The sequence below is a fragment of the Corvus cornix genome, chromosome 8 (assembly GCF_000738735.6).
Source record: "Corvus cornix cornix isolate S_Up_H32 chromosome 8, ASM73873v5, whole genome shotgun sequence".
Lineage (NCBI taxonomy): Eukaryota > Metazoa > Chordata > Aves > Passeriformes > Corvidae > Corvus > Corvus cornix.
Window position 1 is genome coordinate 31,639,512 of NC_046338.1, and position 25,123 is coordinate 31,664,634.

Below are 25,123 nucleotides of genomic sequence, written 5' to 3' on the forward strand. Positions count from 1 at the left end.
CTTCCAGCAAGCCTGGTTATCCAGGAGAGGGGATGTCTGTAACTTCCAGCCACAGAAGGGCTTGGGAGAAGCAGCCAGCAGCCGGGCTGGTGTGCCTGGAAGCTTGGTTAGCTTTTCCCAGCCACTTTATTAGGTCTAAGGGTGGTCCGGGGCTGCTCAGACCCTGCCCCAAGGCTCTGGGCTGGATGGGTTTGCCGGGAGCAGCTCCCGCAGTGTGTGGTCCCAGCGCCTCTGCCCTCGCCGGGAGCCACGGCTGTGCCTGCGGAAGGATGTGCAGGCACCCACAGCAGTGGGTCAGCTTTTGTCATCGCTCGGGTGACAGGTCTGAGTGCAACCGCCTCGGTCTGGTGATCTGTCCTCCTCCCCAAAGAGCTCGTGATGTCCCCTGTCCCCCAGCGAGGACAAGGAGCATGTCACCTTGCCACAGAGGACTCCCATTCTTAGCAGCTAATTTGGAGCGCGGGGACGGAGTGCCCTGAAATCGCCCGAGCCTTGCCTGGAGGCTCAGCGCGGCGGCTCCGGAGCCCTTCAAACAAATCTGGGTTAGCCGAGGACTTTGCAGCCGGGGCGCTCCCGGGCGCTGCTCCTGGCCCGGGGACGGGCGCTGTGGTGAGGCTGCGAGAGGCGGCGGCTCCGCCTCCGTCGCTCCATCCGTGCGGGACCGCGGCTCGCACTGGTCCGTGGTGACAGGAGAGAGCTGCCCATCCCGGTCCTGCTCGGCTGCCAGGAGCCTTCCAGCTGGGCTGGCTTTGGCAAGCCCTCGGGAGAAGGGCCGGAGCCTGCATCCTGCCTGGGAGCATCCCCGACCTCCCGGAGGTGCTCGGTCCTGGCTGGAGTGGCCCTCCAGGGGCTGGGACATGAGGAGCAAAAGCTAAAGGAGGGTCTCGGGGTTTCCAGCATGACGCTGGCACAGTGTGTCCCCATGGTGGCATTTTGTGGAGCGCTGGGGTACCCTGCTCTCGCTGGCAGGGTGTGTGAAAGGGCTGGAAGTGACGAGGCTCTTCTCCCTCCCTCGTGCCGCCGAGTGGATGTGCTTTATCACACTTATTGATTTTGATCTTACAACCAATTTAACAGCACAGCTCTCCCCAGCCTCTGGGTGCTCCTGACTTAATTAAGACCCTTTTCCACTCTCCTGTCTGCCCAGTGGGCAGCAGGGGCTGGGCACAGGCTGGGGCATGGAGACTGTGTGGAAAGGGCTCAGGGGAAAGGGAAAGTGCCAGCAAGGGTGAAAGATCCCTGTAAATATCAGGGATAAGCTGTGTGATACATAGGGAGTGGTGGGCGATGCATCCCCACTGCTGCTGGGGCCAGGCTCTGGGGCATCAGGCTCATTCCCTGCTCTGGGGCAGGGAGGAAGAGGAGACTGGGAAAAGGAGTTGAAACAACCCGGTTTGCAGATGTGAGAGCGTTTCTGCTGCCAGGGTATCCTAGGAAACCCAGCCGCCTTTCTGGAGGGACAGGTTGGTACCTGCTGTACCTCAGGGAGAGGGTGAGAGAAAGAGTGCTAATTGCTCAGCGCACCAGAGAGCTGCTCTGGCCTGTAATTAGATGAATTAGTGGAACAATGACCCAATTTCCCTCGGTTTTTGGATTGCTGCAAACAACCCTGAGGTTGCTGCCTCCCTCTGTCCCGTTCTCCTCCCCATCCCCTCCTCTCCCACCCCCTGCTGCTCTACTGCAACGTCCCTGCTCCTCACCCAGCACCTGGGGACCAAGCCTGGATGGGAGAGGGTTCTGCCATCCCTGAGGTGCAGCATCCCTGTTCCCAGAGCAGGTGCAGGGGCCCCGAGTGTTTGCACTGCTGGACTCGGTGTGCACCAGCTCCCTTCTGCCCCAATTTGTTTTCCAGAGACGGGCTTGAAAAAAATCTTTGTGTTTTAAAAGAAAACCTCTGGAGTCCTTCCTGTGCCTGCCGGTTGTCTTCCAAGGTCATCAAACTTTCATTACTATAGATTTTGGAATGTGTGTGAGGTTCTCGGCTCCTTCTCAGCAATCCCAGAGGTGGGACTCTGAGGAAGTTCCATGTATGGAAAAAACCAGGGCAGCTGATGTCTGGAGGTGCTGCCACAGGAGCATGGAGGGGAGTGACTCCCATCTCTGAGGCGCTGCTTCTGGTCCATGTGCCACCTTCCTGGAAGGGAAGTATATCCTGTGCAGCCGGAGGTGTTGAGACCCCAGGTGGAATCCATGGGTGATGTGGGGCTGTCCCCAGCCATCCTGGTGTGTGGGGGGTACTGATGGGGGGCTGCTGAGGCTGGGGGCCCCTGGGTGGCTTTGTGTGATCATGGTGGCCCATGAACTTGGGTGCCAGCATCAAACGAGGCTCACTGACCTTTAGGAGGAGCTGAATCTCTGTACCTGCCCAGGGACACGGTTTTCCTCGTGGCTTCCCCCAGCCTGGCGTGAGAACATGGCACTGAGGAGGCCAAGGGCTTTCCCCGGGATAACTCTGCTCTGTCCCTGTGTGCCCGCAGCATCCTCGCCACGGCCGGGACACACTTCAACACCCACGTGGACCTGCGGACACTGCGGGCCGTGCGCGTGCTCAGGCCTCTGAAGCTCGTCTCGGGCATTCCCAGTAAGTTGGATGCCCCTGATTTTCCTCCCAGGGTGTCCACATTCATCCTTGATGTCCTTGGAATGACAGGGGTCCTTGTGTCACCTTATCCCACCTCTCTGTGTAGTGGGAACTCCAGGGTGGCAGCACTTGGTGTCCCCGGGTGGCACTGCCCCCTGCCCAGCCTGCTCTGTGCTTGGCAGAGCCCGCTGGCAGCTCCCCTTCCCTGGCCAGAAGGAGGTGGGTGGATCCTTTCAGGACTGGGGTTTATTCAGGGGAGATTTCTTGCTTTTTTTTTTCTCTTTTTGTTGCAAGATTTCATCTGTTGGCACGGGGATAAATAAGGAAACTAAGCTGTGGTGGCACCGGTCCTCCTGTCCCTCCTGCCCTGGGCACCGGCAGTGCTGGATCCATGCCCTGGGGGCAACGAGGGGGATAGAGCTGCACAAGCCATGTCCCACCGAGTCCAGGTGGGGCAAGCATAGGCAGGACATTAGAGTGGGCACCAGAAACAACCTCTTCTGGAGCCTTGCTCTGTAGCTTGGCTTTCCCTCCCCTGGGATGGTGCTTTTCTCCAGGATCCTCCTGCCCAAAGAGACCCTCCCAGCTGTGCTGGCCTCTTTTATCTCTCTGATGACTGTCCATCCCCTCTGCTCCCTGTCTTCCTCTTGCCAGAGGTGGGATGGGTGTGTCCCTGGTGGGGGGTTTGCATTGCTGTTCTGAGCTGTGCCCTTTCTTTCCCCTCCCAGGCTTGCAGATTGTCCTGAAATCCATCATGAAGGCCATGGTGCCTCTCCTCCAGATCGGTCTGCTGCTCTTTTTTGCCATCCTCATGTTTGCCATCATCGGCCTGGAGTTCTACAGCGGGAAGCTGCACCGAGCCTGCTACACAAACAATTCAGGTGGGGATAAGGGCTCGGCACCCTCTTCACATCCCAAGAGTGGAAAAAAGCTGGGATGAGCTGTGCCTTACCTCTGCCTCCTTTGGCTCTCTGCTGTGTGCTCGTAGGTGAACTAGAGGAGCTGGACCCTCCCCATCCCTGCGGGGTGCAGGGTTGCCCCCCGGGCTATGAGTGCCGGGAGTGGATCGGTCCCAACGACGGGATCACGCAGTTCGACAACATCCTCTTTGCTGTGCTGACCGTCTTCCAGTGCATCACCATGGAAGGGTGGACCACAGTCCTGTACAATGTGAGTGGTGCTGCTCTGGGGGCTCTCTGGGCAGCGGGGGGTGGGCAGCTGGAGACTGTTTCTGTGTGCTGGAAGCTCAGAAGATCCGGAGTTTCCTTCATGATGGGAATGGGGCTAGTCTTTCCCATTTGAGCAGAAGATGGGGGACAGAGGGGTGTGTTCTGTGCCTCCAGGCAAAGGGAGCTCTGAAGGCCCGGTCCCCATCTCTGACTGGGTTGTGCAGCTTGTTGCAGAGAGCAAAACCTCGTGGGCCTGTCCTGCAGTGATCCTCCTGTTTCAAGGCTGTCCCTGGGGAGGCATCCTTCCTTGCCTGCTGCTCCTGCGCTCCCCAGGGCAGCTCTGTGAGAGTGGACATGTTTTTTGGGCTTTGCAGACCAGGCAGAGGATGTCTGGTGGCCTGGGAAAGCCTCAGAGCTGGGCTCAGACCCCTTCTCTGGGGCAGGGACAGCATCTTGGTGTCTGACGCAGAGCTGGGACCTTTGTGCTGAGGAAGCAGGGAGTGGCTGGGCTGAGTTCCTGTGGTTGGCAGCTGCTGATGGCCAAGCTCTTGGTGTGCCCAGAGAGCAACTTGGGGGCAAATGTGGAAGCATGGAAAAAAGCTCCAGGCAGTCTCAGAGTGCAATCTCGCTGTGGGCGACTGGCCGTATAAGCATGTTTGAGTTTGTGGGCTAGAAGCAACCGTGCCTGTTCTGTTCCCAGCCTAATTTCAGCATCAATTTTGGCGTCATTGCACCGGGAATGTTTTTATACCCTGGTTCCCATAACGCCCAGAGATTTGCAGAGTGGCACTGCTCTGCGGGAGGCAAACTGGGGGCATATGGTGGGGAAACTGCTTTGGGAGGGACTCTGCCATCGGGGGAAAGGCTGCTTTTAAACCCCAGGCCAGCGTCAGGCTATCAGCATTGGGGCCCCCTTTCTTGCTCAGTCTGTCACACTCCGGGTGTGCAGGGTGGTCCCTCCGGGGCTGCAGGGTGGCGTGGGGGGCACAGAGGGAAACCTAGTCTGGAGTGGAAAGTGGACAGTTCATTGCAAAGGCTTGACCTTTCCATGAGGATTTGGTTTTCCTCTTCCTGAAGGAGATGGCAGTGTCAGGATCCTGCTGCATCAGTGAGGGAATTAGGCAGGATTGAACCACCTGAGTGTTCAGATCGAAAAGCTTCAATGTTGTGTCTGTTCTGGTGTGTCAATGTGATTAGGGACTTGACCACAGCACCTATTGCCCAGGTACAATTGAGTATATCAGGAAGGCAATTTTCCAGTGCCCTGGGCAGCTGCTCCCACTGTCGTATGCAGCCTGTGCATGCCTGTGGCTGGTGCCAGCCCCCTGCCCTGAGCCTTGTTCTTGTGTTAATGACTGTCCCCTGCAAAACCTGCTTCCATCGGCACTCCCGGTGTCTGCCCCTTCCCAGCCTTTGGTGCCTGCAGCAATTAGCAGCAGCACGCCCTGTGCTGGAGCCCCGCTGGTGGGGTGTGAGGGGATGGGGAACAGACAGACAATTTATGGTCTGATGGACCTCAGGGGTTTGTTTGAGTAGGTCTGGTCTCCTGCTGCTTGGGGTGTCCTTGCTGGGAAGGCTGGAGATGATCCCTTCTGGGTCTGGGATTTGCTGATTCATCACCTGGGTCCTACTGGATAGGAGGTGCTGCTGGGAGCTCTGAAAACTGTGCCTACTCTACAGGAACCCTTATTTGCTACCCTAGCTGCTAAACTGGGGCCTCTCTGGGACCCCTGTGGGGGTTTGGGATCCAAATCATCATCTCAGCACCATTAGCAAAGCTGGGCAGATGTGCTCTGTCACCAATGTCACTGTCATGCTCTGTCACCATGTTCCCCAATGGCCAGGACCACAAATAAGATGCTTCCCTTCCCCGCTCCTCTGCAAAGAACCAGCTGTTACTGACCAGTTATGGAAAGGAGCAGGGACCTTCCTTGGCTTTTAATTGAATTAGGATCTGGGGCCTTGGTATCATGAAGCGCTGCTGATTCACCTCAGGGGGTGGCAAGAGCTGGTGATCCTGGCACTGCTGGGCTGCACGTCCCGTCCTCCCCAGGGACACAGGCTGCCTCTCAGGGGGCCTCATGGTGCAAAGGTTGTGGGTGCTCGGTCCTTTTGCTACTTGGAGAAAGAAAAACTGATTTCTGCCCTTTTTTTAATAAAAATGTGACGGATGCAGTCCCTGGGGGATGCAGGAGGAGGGCTGGAAAACCACAGGGATGCTCTGCCATCACCTTCATCACTTGGAGCAGCAAGCCAGAGCAGGCTCCTGCTGCTAACCAGCGTGGACCTTGCCCAGCCCATGCTCCAGGTTTGGGGGGCTCAGCAGGGGACTCTGCTTTCCCACTGGGATAAAGCAATGGGAGGCTGCGTCCTTGCGGATTAACGCTGCAGGGAAGAGGGAGATGGCAGGAAAACCACTTTAGCAATCTCTCAAAGAAATTGCTTACTACAGAATTCCCCTGTGTGACTGTATCATGATTTTAAGATCTGTTTTTCCACCGTTCTACCAGGTCTAGGAGTGTGGCTCCTGGAATTTGCAGGCAGTACTGCAACAAGCTAATTTCCACATGGATTATTTCATCTATGTGCTTGCTTTTTGCTTTCTTTGTATCAGCTTTGCCTTCATGAAGTAGAAATCACAGTATGGGCTGAAATAAAAGAATTGTGGGGTGTTATGGCTTTTCCAGCTCCTGTCCCTGGGAGCCTGGGGGACTTTGATTTCTTTTGAAGGGGAGTTTGACTTTGAGACTGCCTCTGTGGTCCGAAACAGGGGCTAAGAAGTATTTTGGTTTTCTTCTTATCCTGGAGCAGGCACCCCTTCCCTGGGCTGGCTCCAGACCAAGCCTGATTTCTGTAGGAACCAGAGGGAAGTACAGTGCAGGCAAAGAGACTCACTGTCCTACTTCTCCGCCTCTGCAGCCCCTGCTGGCATGGGGCAGGGGCTGGGATGCAGTTTGTCATTAAACAGCGATGCTGGGGCTTGGGGGGATGGCAGGGCTGGGGAGGGGCTGCCCGGGAACAGCACAGGCACTCGGTGATGCTGGCGGCTTCAGATGCTCAGCCCGGCTCCCAAGTTGCCAGGAAGCAAACAGGCAAGGAGTTTGAAATCGATATTTCCTCCAGAACGCCAGCTCGGGAGGCTCTATTTATTCACCGCAGTTGTTTATTTGTGTTCCCGTTTGGAACTGCTCAGCTGCTGTGCTTGCAGGTAGCGAGGAGGAGGCTGGCTTGCCAGGATCTGGCACTCCCCTCTTCCCCCCATGCCGCCGGGAGCTGAGGTGGGAAGAAAGACACCCGTGGCAAGGATGTGCTGGGGGCAAGTGGGCTCTGTAAGGAGGTGCAGGCAGGGCATCCAGGGCCGTCTGCTCCTCCTAGAGCAGGTCTGGAGCACAGCTCGGAGGAGGAGCAGCTGAGGGAGCTGGGAGGGCTCAGCCTGGAGTAGAGGAAGCGCAGGGGGGACCTTCTCACTCTCTACAACTCCCTGACAGGAGGGGACAGCCAGGTGGGGATTGGTCTCTTCTCCCAGGCAACAGGGTGAGAAGAATCGTCCTCAAGTTGCACCAGGGGAGGTTCAGATTGGATATTAGGAAAAACTTCTTCTCCAGAAGGGTTGTCAAGCCCTGGCACAGGCTGCCCAGGGAGGTGGTGGAGTCACCATTGCTGGAGGGGTTTAAAAGGTGTGCAGATGTAGCACGTGGGGACATGGCTGGGTGGTGGCCTTGGCAGTGCTGGGTTAATGGATGGGCTCAATGACTTTAGAGGGCTTTCCCAACCTGGACAATGTTCTGATTCCTGCTGGCATTGCTCACAGGGTCTGAGCCTGCTGCCTGTTCCCCTGCATGGGTCTGGCTGTCAGGTTGGACTCCTCATCCTCTCCTGGCACAAGGCATTGTGACCATTGGGAAGCAGGAAGGCAAAACAGTACAGGGAGCCTTAGGAGATGCCAGGGCTGAGTGCTGAGAGCCCTCAGCAGCAGGAGGGGAGCATCTGCTGGGGGGAAGAACATCAAGCTCTTGGCGGCTTCCAAAATCCCCTCCCAAAATGCGGTGGTTGTGGGCAGAGCTGTGTCCATGGCCTTGGGGGAGGTGGGTCTGGGTCTTTCAGCCCCAGGCAAAGCTGAGCAGCTGCAGCAGAGAGCCAGGAGGCTGCAGGGGCGCGGGTTGGGTGCCAAGTGCAAGCTGTGTGTGCGGGGACGCTGCAGGAGTGGCTGGAAAACAGGAGCTGCTGCAAGGATGGGGGTTTGCAGCATGTGTGACTCAACCCCCACGTGCTTCCAGCATGCTGGGGGTGCTGGGACCAGGAGGGGAGGACGTCTCCTCAGTGTTTAGGATCTCCTCTACACATGGGGTGCAAAAGTGTTCTGATGAATCTCACTACGTGCAGAAGTCATTTCATGCTGCTGGGTGCAGGGCTAGGATTGCACAAGTTGGCTTGGACTGGTTCTGTCTGTGAAGCACCAAACTTGAGATCACAGGATCACAGAATGGTTGGACTGGAAGGGGCCTTTTAAAGACCATCCAGTCCAACCCCTCTGCCATGGGTGGGGACACTTTCCACTAGTCCAGGTTTCTCAGAACCCCATCCAACCTGGCCTGGAACACTTTCAGAGATGGGGCATCCAGCACCTCTCTGGGAAACCTGTGCCTGTGTGTGACCACCCTCCTTGTAAAAAAATTCTTCCTTATATCTAATTTAAATCAACCCTCTTTCAGATTAAAACCAATACCCTTTGTCCTGTGACAACAGGCCCTGCTAAAATGTTTGTCCTCATCTTCCTTATGAGCCCTGTTAAAGTACTGAAGATGTTCTGCTGGAGCCTGGCTTTGAAATGCGGTGACATATCCATCCTTTTTGGAACGGGGACTGCTCAGGCAGGCCTGATTTGGGGTGCTGGGAAAGGCAGGTGTGTTATATCACTGGTCATGCTGGAGGACATGGATCAGAGATGTGAGCAGGGCTGGGCTGTTCTGCTTCCTGCCCCATCCCCATTTGCCCCAGTCGACCTTGGAGGGGGTCAGAGGAGGAATCTGTTGCAAAACAGTTGTTTTTCCATGTGTGTGTATGCAAAATTGCTCATTGCATGTTGGCATCAGTTCCTGGGGTTTCACAGCCATCTCCTGGGATGCTCAGCACTCAGCTGCCCTCCCCAAAGCACCTCTGTGTGAACAGTGTGAGTGAGACCTGAGCATCGTGCAGCTCTGCGTGGATTCCTCCTCAACCTTTTGGAGAGTGAGGACAGTGCCTGGCTTTCCGTAGAGCAGCCAGGAGGCAGCAAAATTAATGACTTGAGCAGAGAGGGTTTTCCTCTTTTTGGGGGTTTGCTCAGACCTGAGATGAGCTGGGAAACCTCCCTGAGCCCCAGTACCTCCAGGAGCTGCTGCAGCTCCTCTGGACACTGGTGCCTGTCTCCTGGGGTCCCAGGGCAAGAGCTGCAGCAGTGCCAGCCAGGCACCAAGGGTGGTGGGACCTCTGCAGTGAGGCTCGTGGTGCAAAGATCCCCAAACCAGCCCTGACGCCGCAGTGATGGGCAGAGCACCGGAGGAGCTCAGTACAGCAGGAAGCTGGGAGTGTGATGGACAATGGTGGCTCCCAGCAAGGAGCTGGGAAGAGGAGAAAGAGGAGGAGGAGGGAGAGAGGCTGGAGAGTGGGGGAGGTGGGAGGGATGGCAAAAGAGGGAAACCACCTGGCTTTTTAGCCCTCTGTGCTCTGGGATGGCGCCAGGCTCTCCAGCCAGAACGCTTGCAAAGGGAACAGGAGTCCCTTCTTATGTGTTTTAAATTAAAACACAGCACACACAAAATATCCTGGCGGGGAGGTATGAAAATTTAATCAGCACCCAGAGCTCTGAGCAGCTCGGCAGCGAGCACAGACCGTAATGCCTCTGCAGCTATTCCTGGCGGCTCCCGGCCGTGCGGGCACAGCGGGATGGGCTCAGGCTGGGGAATGGGGGCTGCCAAAGAGTCCCCAGCACTTGTGACGCCGCAGGACAGGGCCCTTTCCTACTGCTTCCTCCAAAACGCTGCATGTTTTAAACATGGTTAAGAGCATGTTAGAGCATGTTCAGAAAGACTTCAGATTCCACCTCGAAGGTTCAAACCTTTCTGAACTCAAAAAATGAGCTGTTTTTCCCCAAATGGCTCCAGTTGGTGCCTGTGCTGCCAGGCATGGGTGCTGGAGCCTGGCCCCACCAGGCACGTGTGTGGCAGCCAGCCTGCTCTCCCCTCTCCTCCCTTTGGAAAAACGGCTCTTTCTCCGCACTCAGCAAAGCCAGACCCTCACCAGCTTGCCAAATGTTCCTGCCTTTTTTTTTTCCTTCCCCTTTTTCCCTCTGTGTGTGTGTGTGTGTGTATGTGATGAAATGACACAGCAGGAAACAAACTGTGTCTGCTGGATCCCAGCTTTCAGGCATGTTCTATCAAAAGCTCCCTGCCCACACCCTCCTCCCTGCCCGCGCGGGAAAGTCTCACTCCAAGACGGTCTGCTGGAAGCACTGGAGGAGCTGGGGGGCTGCTGGAGGTACCAGTGCGCCAGCATTGATGCTCTGGCATTGCCCAACAGCTCCAGGCTCAAGGGTGGGAGGTGGCAGGGGGTCTCAGTGCTGCCTTGCTCATCTTTGTTAAGCCCAGGACCCATTAGTGGATTTGGTGCTGGAAATCGCGTTGATGAGGTGTTGGAAAGCTGTTTCCATGCCTCTTGGTGAATGTGCTCCTGTGCTCCAGGGTTGGGCTGGGGAGCTGTTGGGGTCCATGAGTGAGCTTGTGCAGGGGTCTGTTGCCCCAGAGCAGCACAGCTGAAGCCAGGGATATTCCTTTCCTCTAAGAACGTCATACAACGATGAAAATCATATTTAGGAACAACATATCATGGGGTCGGAGCTGCCTCTCTGAGCTTGCAGCATGCCCAAAACAAGGCTGGAAATAACCAAGCCCCACGAGAAAACAGCCCCAAGGCTGATCCTGTGGAAGCCATGCCCTGCTGCTGCACCCAGGGTCTGGGTCCTGCTGGAGAGGCAGCGGCGCTGGCACGTGGGTCTGCACTGGAAAGAGCTGTGAAGCTTTGCAAATGCTCCATCAAGAAAAGTTCATCTTGCTGCAGAGTGGTTAGGGGGGTGCTGGGGAAGGCATAGGAGGGGTCGGGCAGGGGGAAGGTGAAGGTTTGGGAGCAAAAGTGGAGGGATCACAGTGAGGGATGACTGTGGGGAGAGGCAGAGCAGGAGGCACACATGGGGACTGGGTTTGTTCATCAATGCTGGGGCATCTGGGTGCAATTTCTTGGTGGGTTGGAGGAGAAGAGAACCAAATTTGGTCTCAGTGCCTATTTCAAATATTTTGAAAACGCTTGATTTTTAGTAATGCTTCTAGCAACACATTTTTTGCATTCCATTCAGGAAACAGGAAAATGAAATGCTTTGTGTCCTTTTCCTGTTTCGCCACTCCCTCCCTGCACACACTCAGATGGAAGCGTGTGCTGAGCTTTGTGTCCCCCTCTGGCATTATTCCTGCCTGTCCCTGGCACCCCAGAGCATGCCAGGGCCAGTGAAGGGCAGTGCTGAAGGAAGGGAATGGGGCAGGAGGTGCCCACCCTGCCTGGAGACCCTGACACTTGGCCATGGCAGGATATGTCCCACCCCGGGCCAGTCCTGGCCTTGCAGAGGAAATGTACCAATTTCCTCATTAACCTGATTTGGGAAAGCAAAGCATTTCCATTCAGATCTTGTCCAGTGCCGGGGTCTCTGATGGATCCCAGGCAGGGAGTGAAGCATGGCCCTGCATGCAGGAGATTCAATTACTGCCATTAAAGGGAACAAGGAGATCTGTTACTGCACTGGGGAGAGCAGCAGCGGGTGTCAGGGTCTGGAGGGAACTGCTTAGGCCAGGGAATCTGCTGTAAGGCATTTTTAAAATTAATTTTCTCCCCCTTTTTTGGGGGGTGTGAAACTGTGACTGCTGACCTGTGCATGATTCTCAGCTGGTTGCAGCTGTGGTTTGCAGGGAGGAGCAGGTCAGGGGCTGTGGAGGTCTTGCTGGGGGGACACCATCAGCCATGGCAGAGGCACAGTGGGTGTCACCACCAGGCAAAGACCATCGGAACTTGCTGAGCCAAGGATTTGGAGCACAAATCATGGATGCTGTGGTGGTTTTGCACCCACTGTCCTGCTCTGCAAGCACCTGAGAAGTGCTGGGGAAGGCAAGCACCGCTCCCAGGGCAAAGGCCCTTGAGATCCTGGCTTCTCCCATCATCTGCAAACCTTGTCAGTAGGACTGCAGCCAGTGGGGGCTGACAGATCCCTCCTGGCCAGCCACAGGGTTTGGGACAGCTGGGTCATCCCATCCCTGCCCTGCAATGCAGGCAGAACTGTGGATTCCCACGGAAGCTCCCCGTGGGGCAGGAGATCCTGGCAGAGGACAGTGATGAGAACAGGATGGTGCCATCCATGCTGCTGGAAGTCCCATGGATTTTCCCCACCCTCCCCACAGCAGCTGTATCCCCTGAGCACCCCACCAGTCCATGCAGGAATGAACGTGTGTTAGCCCAGTGTAATTATGAGCCGTTTCAGTCCATATTCAAACAGAAACCACAGAAGCTCTTTCCTGGTGCAGGTGGAATTTGAGAGGGGACCTGACTGTGTGCAGGGCATCAGTGTGTGCTGCTGATGTTGGCCAAGCTGGATGTGGAGGTATCCAGGACACATCTGCTGGGAAGGGGCAGAAAGCTCCCCTGCTTTACAGGGAAAACCCCAAGCGGGAGCCCAGCCCTGTTATGAGACCCTGGAGAATCAGTGAGGGTGGGTCTTGATAGGACAAGGGAGAATGGCTTTAAACTGAAAGAGAGTAGGTTTAGACCAGATATTAGGAAAAAATTCTTCCCTGTGAGGGTGGGGAGGCCCTGGCACAGGCTCACCAGAGAAGCTGTGGCTGCCCCATCCCTGGAAGTGTTCAAGGCCAGCCTGGATGGGGCTTGGAACAACTTGGGGTAGTGGAAGGTGTCCCTGAACATGGCAGGGGGCTGGAACCAGATGACCTTTAATGTCCCTTCCAATCCAAACCATTCTAGGAATCTCTGTGTGAATGAAATCCGGTGGCCCCCACATCCTGCTGCTCCATGAAGTCCCCAGTTCTCCACCCCAAGCTGGTGAGCAACGAGTGGCCATTAAGGCCCCCTGCACAGACTGAACCTGCTTTCTGTTTATTTTTAGCTAGGAGAGACTGAGTTTAAGGGGTTTATTGAGGTTTTCCCCCCTCCCTTCCCCTCTAGCAAAGAAATCCTGAAGGTTCCCATGCGCCGCAGCCTGAGGGAGGGGACGTGTGGGCTGCACACTTGAGCTGTGCATTCAACTTGAGGATATATTTAGATTTCTTTAGATTTCTGGCCCCCCAAATGAGACCTCCTTTTGCAGCTTCCTGCGCCTTTTCCTGCCCTTTGGGGGGAAAAATAAACCAAGAAAAAACCAAACAAACACCGCAAGAGCTGCCTAAAGAATAACCTTGTGCTTGGGGGTTGAGAAGCAGGAGCTGGTGGGGGCTCTTTCTCTGGGTGAGGGCCTGTCATGCCGGCCCCATTCCCTCAGGAGGGCCCTGCTCCCACGCCCTGGTGGTGTCATTTATAGGCTCAGAGGGCTTTCCTGGCAGCAGGATGGGTTGTGCCAAGATGTCGGTCTGGTGGTTCTTGGTCTGGTGGCCACGGAAGAGTCTGGGGAGTTGTGATGGAGGCTGGTGGGGTGCATAATGAGAAGGAAGTCTCTCAAAGGGAAGGGAAGGGAAGAAGCAGCAAAGATTGGGCATCAAGAAGCTCCTCCATTTCCCAAAGGAATATAAAAAGCCCTTCCTAGAGGGCTGGGGTGAGTGATGGGGCCTGGTCAGCTGTGCAGGGAGCAAGGCAGGAACCAGGAATGTCTTCATTAAAGGAGTTAGTGTTGGTGTAATTCAGGGATTAAAATTCTTGTGTCCACTCTGAATTCTGCAAACAACAATCTCCTGGTACCTTCCACAAAGGGGAAAAAACCTGTGCGAAGGCACAGTGGACCAAGATGATGAACTATTGTCTGCAGAGGGATATCAAGAACAAATGATGCCCCTAAGGAATGGGAAAAGAGGCTGCTCAGTTAAGACAACTACATCTTGGTGCCAAAAGAGTTGGAAAGTGCTATGAGGGCCATAGCAAAGTTCTGTTGACTCAGCCCTCCCGGAGGAGCAGTGAGCAGTTCCTCATCTCTGCAGATGGAAGCAAGGCCCAGTGAGATGACATCTGGAGAGATTTGGGCATGGATGGATATTTCAGCCCTGCTTTTGGCCGACACAAAGCAACAAAAGCCTTGATACCAGGAACGAGGACATGGCCAACGTGGAAGCCCAATGCTGAGACCACGGCACCCACCAGCCCGGGTGCTTGGGATGGCTTCCCCCCGTGCTCGGAGGGAGCTGGCACATGAAATGGCAGGTCTGGTAACAAGTATTTTTAACAGCTCCATCGAGTTGGGGGAGGCACCATCTGACTGGAGAATAGCGAATGCGATGCCTATATTTAAAAGCGGGGGGAGGAGGGGAGGAAAAGTAAGGCAGGCAGGAATAGGACTGTGAGGCTGACCTCGATCGCCTGCCATTTCGGAACAGATTTGGGAGGCAAGAGAGGAAAATGAATCATGGGTTTGCCAAAGGTAGGTCACGCCGGGCTAACCTGGCATCGCAGGCCTGGAAACGTCGTAGAGCTGCTCCTTGTAGTAAAGGCTTTGCTGTGGGAAAGTGGCAATGGAGAGGGGAAGAGGGGAAGGCAATGAGGAGTTCTGTGAGGCTGGCAGGGAAGCGAGCAGTCCTGGGATGGTGCTGGGGGGACACAGGGATGTCATCGACTCGTGGAGTCCTTTAGGGATGAGTCAGGGGCTTTCCTGCTTCCAGCATCCACTGGGTTCCTGGAGCTGGAGGGACAGAGGCTGCCATCCCGGGCTGGGAGGCATTTGAGGGACGGAGGAAGAGATGTGGGATGCAGTGAGAAATGGAAAGCCAAGCGCTCCTGAGGAGCAGCAAAGATCTGTCCTTGGAGCTCAGGTCTTGTTGACTGGGAAGCAGAGGTGTGGAAGAGGAGACGGTGAACGAGGTGACTGCAGGGCAGGGGTGTCACGAAGGAGGAGGGAGGATGCTGGGATGCCGGTGATGTGGTAAAGTCTCTGTGGCATCATGCAGGGATGGAATGTGACCCATCAAATTGCTCATTCAGGTCTCCTGTGTCCAGGGAGACTGAACTGAGCCTGGATGGGAGCAGGGAAGGGGCTACTGGATAAAATAGGGCAGGAGAGCCAGTCGGGCAAGAGAGAATTGGAAGAACCCTGTTTTGGCCAGCAAAGCAGAGGCTGGGGATGGCTGTGATTGCTGTCTAGAAATACATCAGGATGGGAAACAGGAAGGAAAAGAGCTATTTCAGCCAGAGGCCAACGCTGGCGAAAGAATGGAGTGGTATAGAAAATGACCGCAAATAAATTTAGGCTGGAAGTTACAGCAGCCATTGGAGCACCTGCTTGAGGAGGCTTCCAGTGGGGATAGTGAGTTTTTGGCAGTCTGAGTAGCTGAGGAGGTACCAGATGATGGTCTGGAGCCACTACATCCTGACTGGGCATCACCAGTTCCTGGGTTTGTAGGGAGCATTGGGATGTCCCCTGAGAAATTTCATGTTGGGGCTGGGGGCTGCCAGCAAAGCTGGCACCAGCCAGGAGGACCCGTGTGGCTGCTGGTGGCCATGCTGTTCCTGGGGCTGCTGCTGTCAGCCTGGGTGCTTGGGACCCTCCCTGAGTCCTTGAGTATGTGGGTCCATGGCCACAGCTCCCCATCTCCTCCTCTCCCCCAGAAGTGCCCCTCCTGCAGCTGCTGGGTGCTAGTGGTGCTGGATATGTGACCTCCCAAACCCCCTTAAAGATCTCTCTAATGCCCTTTGCCTCCACCTCCAGGGGAGCTGGGCACTCAAATGCACGTAGAGGTTGGGATCAGTCAGCCTATGCCATCGGAGCCCTGCTGAGCCCCTGCGTCATCTTTCCCTGCTGCAGGTCCCCAGTGACACCAATTTCACCGTGCCTGCAAAATGGAGAGGGAAGAGGTGGTCTGGGCACAGATAACCCTGGGGAAACTGCCCTCTGCTCCATCATCTCGTGCCCATTTCCCCTCCCTCTCCTGCTGAGGTGGCTAAAGAAGGGGTGGTGATGGACCAGTTCTGGGGGAAGATGTCCTTTTCTCCTGTAGGAAAGCAGCTCGTCTGTTTGGCATTCCCTGTGACAGGGACCTCGGGGAAAGCCTGTGTTTTTTTGGGCAGGAGCCAGTTCCAAAGGCAAACAATCCTGACATGGGTGGCAGGTACCCAGTAGCATCTTGGCAGGGAGCTGAAGCCCAGCCAAGTTCGGGCTGAGGGTTGCACGATGCTTTGAAGACTGATGCCATGGGAAATGGTGCTGGCAGAGCAGAGCAGTGGCCTGGGTGTCTCTGGAGGGTTGTGGTGAACATTGGCTCTCTGGGATTCCCATGCATCCTCCCTTCCTCCCTGCACTTCCTTCTCCCGTGGCCCTAAAAAAAGGGGCTGGAGGTGAATTGGGGCTCTTGAAAGAGCAGGATCTTGAGAAGAGGTGTGTGGTTTCCCCAGTGCCAAAGGAGGAGGGCAGTGAGTCCTTCCAGATGCTTTCCCAACCTCAGCGCCCTTATGGCTGCTGTGCGCCAGCTGCTCCTTGTCTCTGAGATCTCTGCCCACATCCCCTGTCCCAGTGCTGTGGTCAATGCCTGTGCTGGGGTGTGCTGATGTCACCCTTCCTGCCTCGGGCTCCGTGTCAGGGTGATGGGGACACCCAGCTGAAGTTCCCACAGGAGGAGGACTCCAGCAGGGGACTTTCTTTCCTCCTCGGAATTGCACTTCTCCCGTTGCAGAGCCTCATCTCAGCTCCTGCACTGGCCGACCAGGAGACGTGGTGCCAATGACTCAGATGAAGATGAGGGCTTAATTAGCACAGAGAGAGGGGGGAAGAGAGAGAAAAGAGAAAGAGTCTTTCATTGCAAGAAGATTGATACCACCTCCCCCAGACAGTCACGTTCTGCCGCATCACCCTCAGCCCGGCGTCATGCGCACTGTGCCTGACACCAGAGGACAAATGGGGCCTGGGAGACGGCTGAAAGGGACAGAGGGGCACTGCTTTATTAAAACCCCTAGTGAATTAATGTCTGGAGGTATTAAGCAGGGCTCATCATGAGCCTTTGCAGCTGTCGGGCTGTGCCCTGCACTCAGAGCTCCCGTCTGATCTCAGCTCCTTGGCTTTGGGGGATGTACCTGGGGTGGGAGGGTGTCTGCAAGGTATTAGTGATGGTGCCAGCAGCAAAATGCCTGCTCGGAGGTTTCGCAGCATGCATGGAGGGAAAAACATTGGCTGCCTCTTCTTCAGATGCCTCTTTCCCTGGTCTTAAGGCACCTTGTAAATCTGTGCTCAGTGGGCCCTGCTGCCGTGGGGCTGCTTTGCTCCATCCCAGTGGATGTGCAGGGAAGCACTGAATCAAACGGCTGGGGAAAACATGCTCAGGGTGGCCCCTCGCCCTCAGCACCTCCGTTTCGGGCTGCAGGACCCTGCACCTCCAGCTATACCCGTGCTTTACAGTCTCTGCGGGGGTGGTTGGAGGAGATGGAGGCGAGCAGTCCTGCCTGAGGAGAGCTGCAGACTGGTGCAGGGTGCTGAGGGGTGCCAGGGCTCTTCTGGTGGGGAGCTCCCCTGCAGGGTGTCCACTATGACTTGGCAGGCATGGCCACGTCACCCTGAGGAGCCTGGTGTGGTCAGCCTGGAGCACTGAAGTTAACACACCCTTCCTCTGCCCCATTGCTGGTGTTGAAGGTAATGTCACACATGGTTTTTTCTTTCCCCTGCAGACCAATGATGCCTTAGGAGCCACCTGGAACTGGCTGTACTTCATCCCCCTCATCATCATTGGATCCTTCTTTGTCCTCAACCTTGTCCTGGGAGTGCTGTCAGGGTAAGCAATGTGGTCGCTCCCTCCGAGCCGTGCCGGTCACACATTTCTGAGACCCAAGGCTGGCCCCAGCATTGCTGTGTCCCTCCATCTCCTCCATGCCTGCCCCACAGCAAGGGATTGCTCCCTGCCTATGCTTGGCTCTTTCTCTCCCTGGGGAGCTGGGAAAGGGACAGCCTTGAAGATATTTATTATTCCTGTTATTTCACCTAGCTGAAGATCTTGTGGTTTTGGTCACCTGGGAGAAATGGTCATTGGGGATCTTCTGGCTGCTTGGGGAAGAGGGGAGAGACATGGGGGAATCTATGAAAATGTGTTTGAGTGCAGGCTGGTTTTGGTGGGCTGTGCGTGGTTTGGGATGGGTTTGTGGAGTGATACAGAGCACCTCTGTGCTGTGACCAGGAGGATGTGCCCAGCCCTGGGGGGGTGCAAACTGGTGAGGATAGGGATGCTTGGGGTGCACGTGGATAAGCCCAGAACATAAGGAGGTAGGGACAATGCAACTGTCCCTGTTCTGCAGTTCCCAAGGGAAAGGCAGTTTTAATCCAAGCCATTGAGCTGGGTTTGGAGACAAAAAGTCTTCTTGTCTCCATGACAATGAACTGTGGTTGCATAGCACATCCTCAACTGCTGGCAGGGGCTGAAGAATGGGGAGAGCATGCCCTCTCCTGCACTGGGGGAAGATGTGGGCTCCTCTGCTCTGCCTGGAGCAGGTTATTTTTTAGCTAATTACCCATCATGACAAAATGCAAAAGTCATTGTAACACCAGTTTGGCCAGATGGAAAGCCCTTAGATGCAAGGGTTAGGGTGGAGAATGGCCCTGGTCATCTCTGTCCCTGTCCTGGGTGTCCCTGGGAATTCAAGTGTGATGGTGGTGGTTTCAGGCGTTTCTAGAGTGGCAGGTTGGGCTTCTTCAGGGTCTGTTGTTGGGCTGAATTTTCCCAGCTCTCATTCTGGGGTCTGACTGAGTCCAGGGGCTCTGGGGACAGGCTGCAGGAAGGGCCTCACATTGCCCTGCAGAGAGGGAATTCTTATGGGGGATGAAGATGTCCAAGCAGTGTTGGGTGGAATTTGTATTTCTTATGCCACATCCAGCTTGGGTATTTGGGCAAAGTCCAGCTGGGTCTTGGTGCCAAGCAGGAGCTTTCCTACAAAAGCCTAAGGAAGGAAAGTTAGGAGACTAAAGCTTGGGACTCAGCAGCTGGGAAAGCCCCTTATTGCAACGTTAAATCGTGCCAGTGTGGTGTGCTGTGTGGATACCAAGGCTTTTGGTGCCGGGGCGATGCTGAAAGCAGCTCGGAGACACAAGCCAGACACTGGCCAGAGGACCACAGCAGGGCTGGTGGAATAGCTGGCCATGCCCCAGTCCAGCTTGGTGCTTCTCTGCACCAGGACTGCCCGAGACAGCTGTTTCCATGCCCGCTGAATTGGATGCAGTTGTCTAGGACTCTTCCCAGGCACCGGCTGGCATTTCAACTGTTTGTTTATTGCTAATGGGGTTTGTATTGGGGAAGGATGCAAGTGGGTGGGTGGCCTAATTGGCAATGGAGATGATCTCGTGGTGTGCCAGATATCCAGGGTAAAGCAGGACTGCTCAGCTCCCCAGAGGGCTGGGCGAGGTGAGCGCAGGTGGCGAGCTGGGCTCTGCCACTCTGTGACAAGGCCACTGTGCATGTCCTCCTGCCTGGACACAGCCACATCCTCTGTGGCTCAGCACCTTGGTGGGATGAATCATCCAAAGCTGCTGCTGGAGCCGTGGAGGGGTAGGACCTAAGGCAGGAGAAGGTTCTTCTGCACACAAATGATGTGTGGCCTTGAGTGCAGCAAGAAGGGCCTCGTTCCTTGCTCTGTTTGCTGAGCTCTTCTTGTTTTTAGCTCTTGCTGCTATCCTCTTGTGCTGGAAGAGAATACTTGGCTCTGCTGGGGGATGGGAGGTGTGACCTTTCCATTGTCCAGCTCTGAGCTGGATGAACAGGCAGGGCCCAGCTGGATACCCCAACATGTCCCACGGCTGTGCTGAACTGAGAAGAGATGGTCACTTTGGGAATGAGCTCCATGGAAACACCTCCACTGGAATGAATTCTTTCCCTGGCAGTTACACCACTGCTTTGGGGGAAGACAGGCCATGCTCAGCTGAAATCACAGCCACTGCGTTAACATGGGGTGCAGCAGGGAGCCCTGGGAGCCTCCTTGCAGAAACCTGGCCCCACGTTGCTTGCAAACTGCACCATCTGCACTGGCAGATAACAAGGTCCACTTGGGATTTCCAGCATTCTCCTCAAGGTTCACTCTCAGGAGCTGCTGCTGAGCTGCCTCTGCCCTCGCCTCCCTTTGGGGAAGCAGCCGAACACCCGGGGTGGGTCCCGAATGTGAAGAGGCTGCAGGAGGACATTTGTGTGTTTCATTTGCCACCAGCAGAAGTTTGCCGGAGCCCAGATTTAGCAATCTTCTGGTTGCGATGAGCATCTCTCCCAACAGTCAGTTCCCCAACTGTTAAGCTGAGGCATGACCTCTGTGATGTAAACAGCCTGGATCCATCTGCTCCTTGAGCACAAAGTATGTGGGAGAGGAAAAGAAATTGTTTTCATCATAACGAGGCTCCTCAGTTTTTCTCCCTAAATACGAACAGGCACACATGCACTGGAATCGCATGCGACTCTATTAAGAGGAGATGGAGCTGCTCCAGGCAGGGGCTTGGAGAGCCAGTTCTGCTGTGGCTTTGGCATTTATTACTGTGTCTATTAACTTTCCCCCTCTATGGGTGCAATTATGGATCAATTAATTCTGACTGAAAGCAGGAAAAGATAAAAAAAATTGGCCCTGTTCCTCTTTGGGAGCAGGTACAGAGCCCAAGGAGATGTGACTGCTCAGCTTGTAAAGCTACACGAGCTGCTGAGATAATCCTGGCAGAAGAGAGTCAGTGGGAGCGAGTGAGGATGGAGCATCCACTGAAACACTGTTTTCTACCTAAGGCTGCCTCGTGGCCCGAGAAATTGCATGTGCTGGAGATTTGCAAAGATCTGCTCTCCCTTTTTCTGTGAAACTGTTGAGTTTTGGGGATTTTTCCTCAGCTGTTTCTCACACAAAACAATTTGAATATGTGTGTTTGGGGCTTGTCTCCAGAGCAGCAGAGGCCCAACGAGATCTGCGCTGCCCCATCCCTGCTTCCGGCGTCATGTGCCAGTGGCAGTAGTGCCACCCCAGGAGTGACCACAGCCACTAGGACTGGTCCTGTCCCAGTGACTGCAGAGGCCCTGCCTGCTTTGCCCCTCCTGCTGAGAAGATGGCTTGTGTCTTGTTTGTCACTGGGAGCAAGAAGATGAAAGAGTGAAGATTAAAAAATAAGCTGTGCTTGGAGGTGTAGCACTAAGGACTCATGCAGAGCTTCCTGAGGACTCATACAGAGCTTCCAGTACCAAACAGGCTGCATTTTGACTCTTTCCCACCTCCCTTTCCACAGCCTCTGCAGAAAAAAATTTGGTTTGCAATCACCCTCCTCCATTCATTGCAGCATCATCCTCCTGTTGAGGGCTGGGAGACTCCATTCCCATATTCAGCCTTGTGCATCCAGCCCCTTTCCAGGCTGGCAGAGCTGTTATAATCACTGGTATTTCTGGTCTGCAGCAATAGCTGAGTGGGTGCAGAGTGGCAGGGGATGCTGCCTGACCTGGGAAGACTGGGCCCTCGGGCCAGCCAAGGAGAAGACCTCTAGAAGCTAATGGCAGAGCAAGAAGTCAAACACAATGGCAAGAAAAATGAAATCCATCTGCCTTGTACCAAACAAGAGAGCCATTTAAATCCTCCTAATTGCTTCCACTCATCCTGGTGATGTTAAGTCTTTTCTCCCTTTAAGTCTTTTCTGCCCCCCACCCCCAGCTCTTACACTAAGCCTTTGAAAGAAACGACTAATGTTATAATTAAAGGATCAATTTGGCAAGATCTCTTTGTCTTAAGATCTTTCTTTCAGGTTGGGTTAGCACTGCGTTCCCAGTCTCCGGAGTGTTTTCTTCAGTTCCTTCAGGAGCCTTCTGTACCATCTTCTGAAATCTTTTCACTTCAGTTAATTTGAATTTTTTTCCCCATCCAATTTGGATGCATAACAAACGATGAATAAAATTAAGTTTTATAGCAATTAATAATAAGGGTGTTAAGGGAACAAGTGTACATTTTCAATGGAGAGAGGGTTTTTTTTGCTAGCGCCACACAAAAACCTGGACCCCACGCGGCTGAGTGGGATCTGGTGCTTTGAAGCCAAAAACACTGGGAAGAGGATTAATGTCTCAAAGATTCATGGGAGGGGAAGTGGGGGACACATCGCAATGCAGGAGGGTTTGTGGGGAGACCATGAGTTCACAGCAAGATATCAACAAACAAAATTCTTTGCGGTAAGAATGGCCAGTCGTTGGACCAGGCTGCCCTGGGAAGTAGTGGAATCACCATCCCTGGAAGTGTTCAAAAAACAGGTGGATATGGTTTTTAGGGACACTGTTTAGTGGTGAACATGGTGCTGTTGTGTTAATAGTTGGATTTGAGGATCTTAGAGGGCTTTTCCAACCTGAATGAGTCTGTGATTCTACGCCCAAAAAATACGGAGTTGGAAGCATGAAAGCTTGGAAGCATCACGTTGGCTTTTTCCTGGAATGGTTGTAGGATCTCAAGGCGTGGCTCGGATGAGATGTGAAATGTCTGCACTTGTGTTGTGCTTGGGAACTCAGTAGTTGAAATCGCTCTTGAATGGAGGTGTGGGTGTCACAAGGAGGGGGCCGTGACGCCCCTCCCTCCCAGGTCCCCCAGCACCACCACGGGACGCATGAGAAACGTCCACGCTCTCTGTCACTGCCGTGGTGTTTGAACACAGGCCAGGCAAAGGAGCCTTGGGGACCTTCATCTCTATTCAGCAGGCAGGTGGGCATCCATATTCAACGAGTGCCTCTCTGCCATGCTCTGCTGGGCCACCTTTCTGCCGAAGGCTCCAAGCCCTGTGCAAACAGGCTGCCTGACAAGAGGCGTGCGTGGCTGCTGTGCTGGATCCTCTGCTGTTACAGGGAATAATGACTCCTCTTACAGATAGCTGGGTGAGAAGACAAAAAAAACCACAACAAAAAGATGACTCGCTGACTTTCCCCTTTGATTTCTCCTGGAAAATTATTTGCCAGCGTGTCTCCGCTGCTTCAAAATTCCTCTTATTCCTGCCTCTTTGCAAACCTGCTCCATGGACTGCCTGTGGTCTGCGGGTTGTGGGTGAAATCCTCTCGACAAAGCACTCAGCAGATAGCGCTTGCTTACGGATTGCTTTTGGAGTTGTTTGTTCCAGATTGTTGTAATTTCTGTCCTCCTGGCTGATGGCAGCAGTCGTGTGGCCGTGCCTGCAGTGATTTGAGCCGGTGGATGGCTTTGGAGATGCCCAGTTCCTCCTGGTGCAGGGCACTGCTGTTGGGTGATGCTGCAGGACTCCTGTGGTGTTACCAGCTCTCTGAGCACCATAGGTTGCTGTTTGTTTGTGTGGCAGTGGCACATTGAGCAGTTGCATTGCGGGTTTCACATTTGATGGGCTGGTTCTGAGTTCGTTGTATCCATGTGTAGAAGGCGTCAGTTGGAGTGCTGGAAGCTCCTGGGAAGTTAATGTGATGAAAGGTTGAAAATTGGTGTGGGGTTTTTTTTCCATACTACATCTCACCTGCAGTACTGACCACACACCTTTCATCTGCAGATTGCTGTCATCACATGCAAAAGGAGACTATAAAGATGTTCTCTGCTTACAGAGGGTAGAAACTGGAGCATAGGAGGGAAGGGGAGGAGTGACATTTTCCCAGCACTGCATGAGCCAGTGGGAGTGATTGTGAACAAAGCCCGGGGCTCTTGAAGCAGTGAAGCTGCGCTGCTCATGCCAGCCCTGCCTGATAAGATTGAAACACAGTCTCGAGCTCCCATCTCTGCTCCTCGCTGGGGCTGCCAGACCCTCTGCCACCCTTCTGCAGCTTCCTTGCAGCGTGGGCTGAGTGTGCTGTTGCTGCCTTTGGTGCAGCATTGCAGACAAACAGAGTTCTCTGGGCAGTGGGAACAGCAATGCAAACCTTGGTGGTGTCATCCTTGGGAAAATGATGAATTTGAGAGTCTACAGCTGGAATGTTTGTGGCTCCCTTCTCTGCTGGTGATGCCCTTGTTGATGCGGCCCAGCACCCTGTTGGCTTTCTTTGCTGCAGCAGCACACTGCTCGCTCATACTGAACTTGTCCCTGGGACCTGCAGGTTCCTTTCCACACAGCTGCTCTCCAGCTGGGTAGATCCCAGCCTGTGCTGCCCTCCTGGATTTTGTTTTCCCATGTCCAAGACCTTGCAGCTGAATCAGAGAATGGCCTGGGTTGGAAGGGACCTTGTAAAGATCGTCTCATTCCAACCCTCCTGCTGTGGACAGGGACACTTTCCACTAGACCAGGTTGTTCCAAGCCCCATCCAGCCTGGAACACTTCCAGGGATGGGGCAGCCACAGCTTCTCTTCATAAGGTTCTCTTAGTCCACTCTTCCAGACTGTCCAGGTCTTCCTGCAGGATTGTTCTCCCTTCTGAAGTGTCCACTTCCTCACCCAGTTTGGTATCATCAGCACACTTGGCCTTGGAGAAATCCAGGTGGACAACCACAGGTTTTCTGCAAGGTAGAAGGTACCTGTCAGCATCTGCGCCTCCTTAACTGGGACAGTGATGTAATGGGTAATCTCAGGGCTGGTATCTCCCAGCTCCTTCCCGTTTTACCGTTCCATGTCACCAACAGCTTGTCAGCTTTTCCTTCCCCAGCTCGTGTGACTGCCAGCACTCTATAAATGTGCTCTCTTTAGCAGCGTCAGCTGTGCGCTCCCACTGCAGGTTTGTCACACCGCGGTGACACAGAACTCCCGCCCAAGTACACAGGGATGATCAAAGATAATGGAGAGGGAATACAAGAAACAGGGTGTTTCTGTCTGCCTTTCTTTTTGTATCCTTTCTTTTCACCACCTAGTGCTTCAGAGAAGACTTTCTTGAGACAAAACAGCTTTGTTAAGGAATCATAGAATGGTTTGGGTTGGAAGGAATATCAAAAGGCCATCTGCTATAACCTCCTGCAATGAGCAGGGACATCTTCAACTAGACCAGGTTGCTCAGAGCCCCATCCAGCCTGGCCTTGAATCTTCTCTGACTTTGGCAGTTCAAGTGAACTCAAATCAAGCAATTAGCCTTGCTGAAAAACTTGTTGTCTCCTTCAAAGCAGGCCTGTGAAGGACACCTTCTCCCTGCAGAGGTTTTTGTACCTTTTGGACACTCTCGTCCTGCCTCTGCCATGAGTTCAGTGCAATAATCCCAGTCTGCAGTGCCAGTTCTGCCTGTCACCGTCTGTTTAAGTTGAAGCTCCAGGTTACA

At 54.4% G+C, this 25,123-nt stretch overlaps 1 protein-coding gene across 1 annotated transcript in view; it reads left to right on the top strand.

The window, feature by feature from the left end:
- CACNA1E (calcium voltage-gated channel subunit alpha1 E) overlaps positions 1 to 25,123 on the top strand; it is a 129,500-nt gene that overhangs the window by 57,313 nt on the left and 47,064 nt on the right. The window contains 4 exon segments of the mRNA XM_039555753.1: positions 2,478 to 2,581; positions 3,310 to 3,462; positions 3,570 to 3,751; positions 17,632 to 17,735. Of these exon segments, the coding sequence (XP_039411687.1) occupies positions 2,478 to 2,581; positions 3,310 to 3,462; positions 3,570 to 3,751; positions 17,632 to 17,735 (543 nt within the window).